This window comes from Pan paniscus, chromosome 3, assembly GCF_029289425.2.
Source record: "Pan paniscus chromosome 3, NHGRI_mPanPan1-v2.0_pri, whole genome shotgun sequence".
Classification (NCBI taxonomy): domain Eukaryota; kingdom Metazoa; phylum Chordata; class Mammalia; order Primates; family Hominidae; genus Pan; species Pan paniscus.
In genome coordinates, this window is record NC_073252.2 from 155,994,630 (window position 1) to 156,009,030 (window position 14,401).

At 36.2% G+C, this 14,401-nt stretch overlaps 1 protein-coding gene across 5 annotated transcripts in view; it reads right to left on the bottom strand.

The window, feature by feature from the left end:
- Positions 1–14,401, bottom strand: part of GASK1B (golgi associated kinase 1B) — a 58,151-nt gene that overhangs the window by 4,342 nt on the left and 39,408 nt on the right. For all 5 annotated transcript variants that reach the window (XM_055111971.2, XM_055111970.2, XM_003822547.5 and 2 more), the window contains one exon: positions 1,862–2,088. In XM_055111971.2, coding sequence (XP_054967946.1) covers positions 1,862–2,088 — 227 coding nt within the window. The remainder of the gene's footprint in view (positions 1–1,861; positions 2,089–14,401) is intronic.

Below are 14,401 nucleotides of genomic sequence, written 5' to 3' on the forward strand. Positions count from 1 at the left end.
TTCTATAGCCCTTCAACTAATTTAGCTGTGGCAGAAGGTATGAGATGAAATCGTTAAAACGATTAGACCTCCTTAGTGGCTAATCCTTTTCATAAAGGAAAGCAAAAATAGTACCTGTCTCTGCACTACATTGATATAATAGTAGGAATATTCAATGCATAAATTGGGGGTTAGAAAAGCCTTCATTTTTGCTTTTCAATGTGTGAATTATATTTCAAAGAAGATTTAACTTCAAACCCATTACTCCTCATAATGCATTTAAATGTAAATCTTCTTTGAAAGAAGAAATAAAGATATTCACATTTACATGAATGTATGAAATGGATGGACTGTATTCTTCAGGCACTCCTAATTCTAAGAGGGAATTTAGGGATTCAAGAAGACCCTGTGATATTACCTTAGTAAGTGATGTCTTAGGAAAGTAAATTTTCCGATACATAAAATTTCCTTAGCTTAAAAGAGAGAACCTGCCACATAACCTGCCTTCAATCCACAAAGAGATGTGAGAAACAAGTGTCAACAGGGCAGGACCCGGCAAAAACTTATAAAATCGTGTCTCATAAAACTCTCACAGGAACAGTATTGCTCTTAATGCTAAAGTACATAAAATCCACACCATGTAAGTAATAGTGTTTAGGAAGAATGATTGAAATATGCTCCAGAATATTATTAACAAGAGTAATGGTAACAGAGCACACCACAGTTACTATAGAAATAGCACCACAGTTATTACAGAAAAAAAAATACTGGACTTGGATTTGGAAGACTTGGGTTCTAACCTCAATTTTAGACTTGCTCATGAGATTTCCAGCAGTCACCTAGCTTCACACGGCTGGTTACCTATTTTACCAAAGAACCCTCTATTTTTAGGTCTCCACCCTACCGCAGTCTCTTAGTCAATCTGATTTCTGACTAAGATGGGAAGTATGGAGAGTGGCTCTGCCCACTAGGCAGTGGAGCTTGAAATCCAGCCACAATTTCCACTGCTGGGGTTGAACAGCTCACACTTTATAGCTGGGTTCTTGCCATTACTAAATGTCTAATTTCCTTTATTTCCAATAGATGTATGATCAAATGTGCCATGAGCAACCACTGTGTTTTAACTTCTGCATTGCAGAACTCCTTCTTTGGTTCCCTCTCCACTCAGCATTCTTTCTGAGTCTTGTCGGATGTCCCCAGATCTTTGAGATCTTCCCTGAATTCTTGGTCAACCCTAAGTAAATAAGTAATTCTTCCATAACTAGCATCCATAAGCCCTCTCTTTCAGGTGTTAGATACTTTTCCCCTCAATCTTTGTCTCCTTGAAGGATTTCAAAATGCTGAAAAATCCTCCTGCTGAATTCTACAGCCAGCTTTCCTTTGAGACTATGCCTTACTTACCAGATTGGCTGTCATTTTCCACTGCATTCATAAAAGTCACTTGAGTTCATTATGAATTTAGACATTCTGCCATGTCAATATTTGCACATCTATTAGTTCTTCCCATGTCCTATCTTATGCCTAATAATGGAGCCTCTGCCACCTGCTTATCCCTGCTCTGCCAGATCCTATGCCAGAGGTCCCTGCATTCTTCCAACAAAACCCACACGGATTTTCACAATGAGAACCAAGCAACATCATGAATCTGAAATGTAGCATGCGCTTTGTAGGCGGTATTGATTGTTGACAGAGGCGCTATGGCTGCACTCTGTTTCTGTTCTTCTTGGGTTTGTTTCCTTTCTTGGGTCTCCATTCCCAGATTCCACATTCACAATTATTTTCAAGGGTTAAAATGATCAGATGTAAGATGTGAGTTTTCTCAGAACCTTGCTACTTATCTAACATAAATGTGGTGTCCTGCAGATGTTACTATAAAACTTACTCTTTGATGCCTTCTAACAATTTGAAGTTTAAGTTATCTTCACTCCTGTCAAAGAAACCCTTGTTGTCTATAAAAACCAAATGCCTTGGGTCATGCTTTCGCTGGATAATGTGTGCTAGAGCTGCAGAACCTTGGTCATCACATTTTGGCCTCAATCCATTCTGTACACAGGCATCTTCCTTGCGAGGTCTGAATCCACAGCAATTTGTATCTAAGCGATTATAAATCTGTAAATGGAAAACACAAAATCCAAGATGCTGAGTGAAAACAAAACTTGGGAAAGTTACAAGATTTTCAAAGACCAGTGCTTTCTGAATAGCTGACTTGCCAGAATCTAAGAGGGCCAGGCTCATTTAATTAAAGGCAACTGTCAGAACAAGTCCAAGGTTCATATCCTTCTGACTCAGTCATAGTTAGAAGCATTTCCAGCTTCTGCTAATAGATCCAAAGTCAGATTATCCAAGTTAGGCATCTCCACCCTAAATATTCAAAGTTCCCACTGACATCACATACAGACACATGGCCAGCACAATCTCTGACTCCACGCACAGCAGAAGAAACACCATTGTACTTCAATGTGTCTGGAAGGCTCTGTCTTGTTTTCTCCCTCAGGTGGCTTATGGGAAATTGGAGTTACTTCATTGCCACAAAAAGTTTATTGCATCCCCTAGCCTATCTGGACTTCAGTATTACAGTAAGCTAACTTGAAATCACATAGAAGAAATCTATTGAAAAGATGTGAGACCCAATCATAAAACCTAAAAGCACTATCTAAATGGAGGCCACAGCTAGATTCTAAACATATGAACAAAATGGGCCTACTGAAGTTTATTATGGGACTTAAGGATACCACCCTATAGAAGAGGGTAACCAGATTAATTAGAAAAAGAAGAACTGTTTAATTCCATTTCCTTTGGGTAAGGAAAGAAATAATATTTATGAATCAGGTAAAATAAAGCCTGGGCAAAGGAATCAGATAAATTTAAGTCAAATCTCTGCTTTCACACTTCTGAGCTCTGCAACCTTGTGTAGATTCCTTTCCATCACCGACTCTCAATGTAAACGCCTGAGTAACAGGAATGATACTCTTTACCTCGAACACCTGGTAGAAAGATTGATGAAAATATGTGTACACCCTCTGTCCCTGTCCCAAGCATCTATAAAACACTCAAAAAATGAAAACTACTGTTACTCTTGTTGAAACACACCTACATACCATCCAAAGTTATTTATCTCAAAACAAGCTTCTAAGACAAAGAGTAATTTATCCATTTTAAAAGAAGAAAAATTCAGCCTCAGAGACATTAAGTAACCTGCCCTGGGTAGAATATTAGTAAGTAAGTAGCAAAGTCAGGATTTAGACATGGATTTGTTTGTCTCCAAAATTCCACGATTTTTTTCCCCAGTACGTCATATTGAATGGTTTTAGGCTAACTAGTCAAAAGATGGCTAGACAGACACTGCCACTTTTATTCTTTTGGTATTAAATTCCCATCTTTTTCTCATCCTCCTGTGTTTCTGCAGCTCCCATGGAGCTGTCTAGGAGACCAGCTGCTTAGAAAGGGATGCCGAAAAGCAGTGCCAAAATTTAGCCTACTTTGGAATGATCATTTATTCATTTATCCAACAAACAGTTATTGAACATCTTCTACATCCTATCAGTGAGCTAGGCACCAAGGCAAATGTTACCCATGGTCAGCACCTCTCCACCATTACCACTTCCAATGGAAAATTGAAATGGTTATTTAGTTTTCCTTTGCTACCAGAACAAGCTTCAAGAACTGGACAAAGGACTTACTTCTCTGTTTTCTGTATGTAAATGGACTTTGTATCAAATAGCATGCTTGAGATCAAGGATTGTAAGAGAAGTTAGCATAAGCCAATTTTCTATGAAGTTTATGTAAAGCTGGTCACATGTGTGGCAAGCGAGCGACCAAGCATTTGCACCAGTCAAAGGGTACACTGCTGGCCTAGAAACAGTCACAGAAAAGGAGGGTTCTGTCAAGATTGGTTCCAAGCCACTGACCCATGGGACCATAAGTCTAACCCATAGTTTATCCAAAAAGTCACATAGACTGACTCCAGGGAACAGTAAGTTACCACTGCTTGTTAATGTGCATTTGATTGACATGAGAATAAGAAGGTTTCCCAAAGGTGAGCAAGAGTGCCCCAAGCAAATCACTGTAGGTTAGAATAGCACATGAAATGAAAAAAGCACAAATTAGAAACTTTTAGAGAACTTTACTGAGCCCTTTCTTCTCAATTTCAGTCATTTTATGCAGTACCTTCACTGACTTTGAGTATAAGAGAAATCAAATGATATAAAAGAGACTGCATCTGATTGCCAATTATTTAAGTTAAGGTCAGAAAGAACATGAAAACTAACTTTTCTATAAGCTGCTTCCCACTCAATCACCCCTTTTTTTAAATACACATTACCTAATGATTCTTAGAGAATCTGTGTACCATTTTATCATCATTGTTTTATCTAGTTACATTAACATTAAAAATAAAAAAACTTAAATCTTATTTAATTTTGACTAAATATCAAAGTCTATTATATTGGACATATGTGTTTTGAATATAACCCGTAAAGAAAATGCTACCAAACATTTCTTAAATGCTTCTTCAAACCCTTAGTACTTCCATCATTGTGGACTTCATAGTAGTGGGGAAAGGACTAAGATACATAACTACATTTGTACTGTTTCTATAACAAAACCATGAATATCATATATTTATGTTAAATAATAAGCTCTTTAGAGATAAGGCCCTTTCAGTACTTCTGTAAACATTATATTTTTCTATTTTTAAACTACACAAAAGCATTAAAAGTTAAAGGTTGAAAAGATTGATTTAGGTCATCTTTTTATTGCCTTACCAACATTAGATTGTTTGCTACAGTGTACTTTTAAAGTACTTCGTCTGATCTAATTTTGAATCACTCAACAGTCTGTGATGATTTCACCACCTCCCTGACAGACTGTTGTGCCATTCAGATCTAAGAGACATTATTACTGAAAACAGGTGTGTGCATTCAGCCCAACTTCTCTTATAGAAAATGTTGCCACTAATTTTTTTCAGATCTATATATGTACTTGATGGGCATATGTGTGTGTGTGTGTGCGCGCGTGCACAAACACTGTGTGTACACCTGCAGATGTAAAATCAGCTGTAAGGTCTCAAATAATCTAGGTTTTACTTTGTTTTCCTTATGCTCCAACTATAGTAAATTACGTCTTTGTATTATTGCCCTTGTCTAGCAAGGGCTTACGTACCTCTTAATTCATGTTCTCTAGCTCTTCTCAGAATTTTGTTTATAGGCTTCCTTTTGAATTCATATTCAATATACCAAAAATAACTTGACCACAAAAACATAATCTACTCCCTTAAATTCAGTGCCATTTTGTTAGGCAGTTAATTTAGTTTTCTATTGAGCATATTTATGCTTACTTTTAAGACAGCTTATCTAATTTTTAAAGCCTAATAAAGCATATCCTACATAGCTATGAATCCATAATATGGTTTTAATATACTTGTTTAGTGCACACTTAAAACATTCACTTAACTACTGCATGATTAAGCACTGTAGTGTACATCTACGTGTCTGCGTAGGTAATTATCCTACAAGAAGGCTATTTGGGGATACATTCTGTCAGCTAAGCAATAATGAATGTTAGTCCTCATTATTGCTGCTTGTTCAAATTCACATCTTATTCTTTAAAACAGGAATATCTTTTCCAAAACTAATCTTCTGCATCTTAAAATACTGCCAATCACCATTTTCCCTAAAATGAGTCTTTCCTTTCTTAGGAAAATACATCTTTTCAATGTTTACCTAACTAAAATTGTACTCAGAAAAACCCAGGTGTTCCAGCCAAATTTTTTGGTGGTGGTGGTGGGATATTTTTAGATATATTTCCTTCTTCTAAAGTTTTTTTAAATTCCATTTTCCTTTGGTAGTGTTAGTTTTGCATGTAGGAAAAAAGCATCTCATGAGTGATTCAGCTTATGCTTGCAGCACCTACACAAGGGTGCCTCTGCAGCACTGTCCTAGTTCACCAAAACCCATTAGAAATCTGCAGAAACCTAAAGATGTTCCATCCCTATGCACACTACCCACACCAGCTAAGTCTTCAAAAATGGGCCTATCAAGAAATTGTGTCAGTTTCTTCACATCTTCTTTTTCCTCAAAACAGTATGATTAAATCACTAATTTCAGGCAATGCTTGGATGAAGGCAATAAAAAGTACTATATTTTGGCCAAGCATGCTGGCTCATGCCTGTAATCCCAGCACTTTGGAAAGCTGAGGTGGGTGGGTCACAAGGTCAGGAGTTTGAGACCAGCCTGGCCAACATGGTGAAACCCCATCTCTACTAAAGATACCGGGCGTGGTGGCACACGCCTGTAATCCCAGCTACTCAGGAGGCTGAGGCAGGAGAATCACTTGAACCCGGGAAGTGGAGGTTGCAGTGAGCCGAGATCGCCCCATTGCACTCCAGCGTGGGCGACAGGGTGAGACTCCGTCTCAAAAAAAAAAAAAGTACTATATTTTTATTTTATTTATATATATAAAATGCTGCTAATATTAATAATAAAAATATTAATAGCAGTTTTATATTGAGTGTTTAGTATGTGCCAGGAACTGTATACTTAATGCTTCACATGCATTATTTCATTTAATCCTCATAGTAACCTTAAGACATAGGTGATACCAATAGTCTCATTTGATAAATGAGGAAACTGAGGCAAAAAAGGGCTAGTTGACCTCCCCAAGGCCTCTCAACTCTTAAATGACACAACTCAGGATTCCAGTCCAGGTATCTACAGCTTTAAAGTCCATGCTCTTATCCATCCTGATTGTATCTCTCGGGGGTAGTCTCCAAAACGATACTGCAAAAAGGAGGCGCATTTGTGTAGAACGTTAAATGATACTGAATTTAAAATATTAGTTATAAAGGTTTCATCAGAAATACAAAGAACTTCCATAGGATTTCAGAGAAAAACTCATGAAGGAGATGGCATTACAGTTACATTTTAAGAGCCAGGCAGTGGTAGCTAAAAACCAGGCAAAGGCATGGAGGTAAGAAATCCAAAGGCATCTTTAGAGATACAATAAGTGTATTTGGCCAGTGCTTCTCTATGTAGACTATTGTTTTGTTTAAAAAAATGATTAATCATCAGAGAAATAAAGTTTTTGAAATGGAAAGTACCAGATAAACATCTTGTTAGATTCAGCAGACAAAATTATTCTATCAAATTATTATCAAAGTTTCTAAATGCTTACTTGTAACTGCATTATCTCATCATGAACTGGTATAAAGTGGCATGGGTCCTTGGATCATACTGTGAGTAGCGCAATAGGAGACCACATTACTGAGAGTAAGGGGAACATTAGGGCAGGTAGTCAGATAGAAAGGTGAAGAAGAGTATTGTTAGCTAGGTGCAGTTATGTGCACCTACAGTCCCAGCTACTCAAGAGGCTGAGACAGGAGAATTGCTTGAGCCCAGGAGTTCAAATCGAGCCTGGGCAACATAGCAGGACCCCCAGAAAATGCACTGTGCCTATAAAAAAAAAAGCTAAACATTTTTTATGTGTCTGCAAGTTTCGTTTTTATTTTCTCATGCAGAGCTGGAAGAAAGGTTGAAGGCAAAGGGGTAGAGCATCAGGTGAAAACAGTAAAAGAATGACAACTAAAGGAAACACAGGCAGAATGTGCTTGACAGCAAAAAACAGGGTAAAATGAGGATGTTCTTTCTAACATAGGTAGGAAATTCCCATCATCCAAATGTTATTCTCATTCAAATCTGTTAGTTAAATTAGATAAACTTCTGTTTTTCCACCTCTGTTTTCCACCTCTTTAAGGGTCTAAGTGAGGGTATAATCACAAGTGTGTATGTAGGTGTGTGTGTTTCTGGTTTGGTAAGTCAGCATCTTAAGATCCTCACCATCTCTTTTCAAATGATTTGTTTTTAGCATTTAAAAACTGCATCTTTAGAAAGAAGAATGCATATCAGAGAGAAAGTATAAATATGCAATAAGACATGTAATTGGTGGAATATAACATTCACCATAGTATTTCACCCAATGCCTAGCACATAGTAGGTACTCAATAAATGTTTGTTATTGAATGAACCCTGCTGAAAGTTGGCACCCACTTTGTATTTGGCTATTTACAATGCTCCTCCAAAGCACTGTTTTGTATTGGGAAGAGTCAAATAAACAAAATGATGGTGGCTTATCAAGATAACGGATTTTTTTAAATGCAGCATACACTGAATAAGGTGCAAAAAAAATTGAACAGGCCAAATAATGGAATGGCCTGTGCTTGTTATGTGCTTTTGGTTAGTTTCTTTATGTGGGTTTAAATTAACTAACCATGGATAACGAATTCTCATATCTCACAGAGGGTCCGCCATAATGCCATGTATGTAATAGGCATTCAATAAATACATACTAGGCAGGTTGACAGAAATAACCAAAGGAAATGCTTTTCTATAATTAGCAGTTTTCTGGAAGATTTCTTTCAATCCAAGTTACCTCATTGGATATCTCATTTAGAAAAAAGTTCCATTTTCAACAATTATTTTAATTATTTCAAAAAGGGAAAAAGACAGTGAGAATCATTATCATTACCAGCATCCCTTCAGACAGACAGATGCAAAAACACATGGACTTATTTGTTTATCAGCTAATAACTTACACTGGAAAATCCCTTTACATGAATTTGTCTGATGAAAACCATTGTATGGTTCCCATATTATCAATAGAACTAGAGTTGGCCCCACGTAGTCTAATGAATGTATAAAGGGACACTAGATTGTAGAGAATGCAACCTCGGACAAATCCCACAATCCCACAATCCCATGGCACTTGTTAATATAGACACAGCCTCTTGCTTGGGGAGCTATACAAAGCAAAAGCCCACAGTATTCCCCCCCGCTCCACCCCCGCCAGCACCTGTATCACCTGCGAACTCTCACCGCATAAAATAATGAATTTCATTTTTGTTCTCTGCTGCCATGACAACAGGTGCCTGTTAAATTAGTGAGCATGCATATGTGACTTGAAGAGCAGTTGATGAATGAAGAGAAATGTAAAAATAGTCTGCAATATAGAAATCTAAAAATCGGCATAGGCTCCCTTGTGCCTCTGCCTCTGTAAAGAGCATTCATTGCTCTATTCCACCTCTACTTTAGAATTCCATGTTTAAAAATAAATGTCAGTGTATACCAACCCAGGGAAGAATCTCTAGTTTCTTCCACATTAATAAATGACACGTAATGACACAGTATTTCTTTACGTATAAGTAAAAATATTCTAAGGTTATTATACATTTGGATCGATTTCTATAGCTGCAATGTTTAAAATCCATATACTGCACCTCTCAATAAGAACCAGAAGCCAAACATCACTATGCCACAGAAAGACTGGAGTCACCAGGCAAGCAACAATCTATTTTTGGAGAAAGAAAATTTATGTTCTATAATTTGCACAAGCAGAGATACATGAAAATAGTCTCTGTCAAAGACACATCCATTTTCCTGTAAAGATTTAAAAAGAACACTCAGACTAAAAAAAAATTTTTGCATTTTATGAAATTCTGATTTATAGAATGAATTGCTATTAGGCAATAAATTTAACATGGAAATGAAATAATCTTATTGTAATAAAACTTTTAAATGCCTTCTTCAGTGAAGTAAAGCACTACTATTTGGAACTAAATCTATAAAATCAAATTAGAAACAAGTAAAACATGTTCATTTATATCTGAAGGAATAGTATCACTGAAAACCTTCTTTTGCTTAACTTGATGTGTATTACTTTTATTATTAATATAGAATTTCTATCAATTTTTTTCTATAATATAGATTTTTAAAGGAAAATGACAAAAATAAGTAAAGATAAGCTAAATGACTATATTAAAACTCAGTTTTGGTTATGGTTAACAGAACCTAATGTAGCAAACAAATCTAATAGCTATTTTAACTTACACTTTTTTACAAAAATCAGTTCTCTTTTGAAAAAATAAATTAATTTTGACAGCCTAATTATTTTCTGGCCACTAAAAATAAATTTTGCTTTCATGAGTTAAACTTTTCTTAAAAATTACTTTTACATATACATATAGAATTTTCCATTCTGTGTTTCTATATTCCTTGGGTTAGAAAACAGCTACAAAATCAAGCCCTTTAAATAACCTTGCTAAAATATTTCAGAACTCTGCTATAGCACTTTACATTAAAAGTTCCTAATCATCAAAATAATCCAGAATAGTATATATTTTCCCCATATTACAATTGAAGAAAAATGTTCAGAGAGGATAGCAACCTGCCTAAGGAGATAAAACGAGTGACTCATGTGGATTTCAAAAACATCCGCCTGCCTACCACGATGCTTCCCCTGCTAGAAAAGACAAAGTTCTTGCTTTCATGAAGATTACAACTTAATGCCTCTAAGAATGATTCACTGGGTATTCTCTATAGCAACCAGCATTATACTTTATACAGTGCAGGTACTTTATAAATGTTTGTTGAAAGAAATCAAAGAACGCATACCAGCTCCACTCAGCTCACTCATTGAAACAGAATGCAGATAGCTATCTACTAAAAGGTCTGTTTTCCCCTACCCATCCTTTTGTGGCAATCTCAAAATCTTAAAATCACAGAATCTTAGAATCACAGAAATGTAATACCTTTGAAGTTACTAGATCTTATATAGACAAAAGGGAGTTTATTTCAGAAAAGATAACCTAGAGCAGTGGTCTTCAAACTTTTGATTTTAGAATTCTTTGACACTCTTAAATATTACTGAGGACCCCCTAAGAGTATTCATTTGTGGTTATTTACCATATTAAATGAAAAATTAAAGCCAAGAATTTAAAAAATAAGTATGCATTAAATTCATATAAAAATAATCTATCATATGTTAATATAAATAAGATATTTTAAAGGAACTTGCTATACTTTCCAAACAAATGAGAGAAGTGGAATTGTTCTTTCAAGTTAAAATGGCATTTAATGAAAAAAGCAGCTAGTTCAGCTCACAATTCAAACAATTACATAAGTGGTTTCCTCAAGACAACCATTGCACTACGGGATACAGTCGATGTGCTTTACACATTCTCATTTTGTCACACAGGATATTAAAAAGACAGGGACTTACAGGTAGAGATTTTTAAAAATTAATAGATTTTCATTGCTTCAAGAAAAATTTTAAGGGAATCTGGCATTTATTTCATGTGCTATTTTTCTTCCTGTGACTGCAGTGGCAGTGAAGAGTACAATGACCACCGGTATAGTTTGGTGCCTGCCTTTATTCATGCTAAAGCATCAACAGATTTAACCACTACTGCATATATCAACACTGAAAAAAGTGAAAAACCAAAGGTCTCAGTATTACCGTGAAAATAGTTTTGCCCTTATGGACTCGCAGAAAGGCACACAAAAACCATGCCCCAAACAGTTCCATTCAATTTGACCATACAACAGTAATAATTCTTGGAAGCTCCATATGTCTCTTAGTGATATGTGTCCATAAACATCATGAATATGGTTGGGAAGAGCATGAAACTAATAGAATACGTATCCTACTTTTGCACTGGTTGAACCAGCTCTCACTTAACCCTTAACCCTCTCTGAATATACTTCTTCATTAGCCAATAATGAGTCATAAATTTTAAAAAATACATACAAAAACCATATACATTGAGCCCAATGAGTATCTGCCTGCCCTCTCAGATGTTCCTATGGAAACACTATCACGTTCATTTTTCCAAAACTGTTATATTTGCACCCTACCAGACTTACTCAGAGGCTCAGTGCTTTGACCTCTTGCTTTGCTCGAGCATACCCATCAAGGTTGGTTTCAGACTGTCTATGGTTCAATGGCACAGGCTTAGTGAAGAAGCCAATCCCAAAAGCTAGTCCCAGCAATACGTTAAAAAATGTTTGAATCTCAAATGATTATTTATGAAATCACACAGGCTTCCTCAAGTCTCTCATCTTTCTAGCCCAGCTATGTCTATAACTAGACTTACAACTGAAGCATACTAACTATGCACTGATCAATTTCAACATAGTCTAAAAAATTCACCACAAGGGTGGAAATAAGCAAAAGAAACATAAAATTTAAAAATATATACTGCAGTTTTGATTAATAATAAAATTAGAATGAATCCAGTAATGCTCAACTGGTTGTCACTTAGCAATTTGAAATTATAAATATAACATATTTGATCAGACATTTCCTTCTTTAATTCAGGCGGATTCAAGAGCAAAGACTTATGTTCACCAACTTTCTAGTCTACATGTTATGCAGATGAGGCTTTAGAAAAACAACGCCAGCAATCTCTAAGCATGAGTGCTAGATAGTAGGTGGAAAGAATGTATTAAGTTCTAGAGGCTTTCAAGTTGGAAGCAGACATGTGAGGAATCTATATGTTTCTTAATGGAAGAGATATGCTTTGAGACAAAGATCAGTCTGAAAAGGATGTGTACCAGCACATGTTATAATGACCCATGTTCATTACAGAGGCATAGCTTATGAGATACTGGGCCTCAATAACCAGAATGTATCAGAAAACATTCAGAAGTACCTTCTGGTTATTGAGGACAGGTATCTCATAAGCTATGCCTCTATAATGAACATGAGTTAGGGTGGCTAGGCTATTCTTTTTCTTAAAGTTGCCTTCATGAAAAAAATGCTTAAATTATGTGAAGTTAGAGAATGTGGTCTTAAAAGTCAAGTCTCCACTAGAAAAATGATGTTAATGCCCAAAAGGGAGATTCATAGGTCAGTGCCTTTGTATTTACCTTTTTTTTTTTTTTTTTTTGAGACGGAGTCTCGCTCTGTCGCACAGGCTGGAGTGCAGTGGCGCGATCTTGGCTCACTGCAAGCTCCGCCTCCCGGGTTCACGCCATTCTCCTGCCTCAGCTTCCCGAGTAGCTGGGACTGCAGGCGCCCGCCACCACGCCAGACTAATTTTTCTGTATTTTTACTAGAGACGGGGTTTCACTGTGTTAGCCAGGATGGTTTCGATGTCCTGACCTCGTGATCAGCCCGCCTCGGCCTCCCAAAGTGCTGGGATTACAAGCGTGAGCCACCGCGCCCGGCCGATGTTGTGGTTTCTTACAGCACCAAATACCATAATGAGCAGCTCCACACTGTAGAACATTCAAAGAAAGACCTATATAATCTCTACCACTAAAGGCAGTGGTGACCATGAACAAGAGTGTGAGGCATATTTAATCAACAGTGGATAGACCAAACTACAACACACACACATGCACACACACACACACCTTATGAGGAACTAGTGGCAGACAAGATTGGAAAGTCAGCAAATTAGGTCATTGGATTTATTAAAAGCAATGCTATTTTTTTTCTATATAAACTGTACCCCTGGATAACCAAACAGGACATGAAGTGAAATTTCTCTTTAAAGAAGTAGTCTAACTAATAAATAAAGAATTAATGATATAATTAATATATCACCATTTTTCAATTCCCAGTGAACTGGTGGATCAATGTGAACATCAATAGCTGCTATTATCAGAAAAAGGACTAACCAGATATGATGTCTTCTGATAAAAGAACACACCACTATCTACAAAGAAGACTTGACAAAATAAATCAAATCTAAATTTGATCATCAATTCAACACCAATCTATAGGGAACATAGACAAAGGAAGGGCAAAAGAAAGGCACCACAAAAGTATAACCAGCAAAATCGAGAGTGTGAACTCTACAAAACAAACGATCTGGTTTCTTCAACAAGCTATTGAAAGGGAAGAGAGAAGATATAGAGATGAAATCCATTGATTAGAAGACACACCAACCAATCACAAAGTGTGGGCATTATTTAAATCTTGATTCAAATAAACAAACTGAAATATATAAATGACACTTATGAAACAAAAATGTGGCCACTGATTGGATATTTGACTAAATCACTGCTCAATTTTATTTTGTGTGTGATAATAGTAATGTGCTTATGTGTTTTATCTTCTAGTGATACATACTGAAATATTTACAGATGAAATAATATAATGCCAATTATTTTCTTGAAATTAATGTGGATGTGGAAAGTAGACAGAGATAGAGATTTAACAAGCTGGATCATGAGCTGATAATTGTTGAAGTTGAGTGACAGGCACATAGGGGTTTATTATAATATCCCGTCTACTTTTGCATATGTTTAATTTTCCATAATAATTTTTTAATGTTCTAAAAATTTAAACTTTATTTTCCAATCAAATGGAAGTCTTTAGAGATTTTATTTTGCAAGTGGCAATATGATTAAAAGGGAAATAGGAAAGATAAATTAAGCAATGATTTGCACATTAATTGGCAGTTGGGGAAGACTAAAGACCAGGAGATTAGTTAAGAGGCTCTTACAGCATCCCGATCTACATTGGAAAAAGTCTGACTGAGGTAACATTAATAGAAATGAAAAGGAAAAAGTGACAGGAATGATTTTGAGGAGCATCAAAGTTCGCTGCTACTTGAATATGAAACACTAAGCAGAGAAAGATT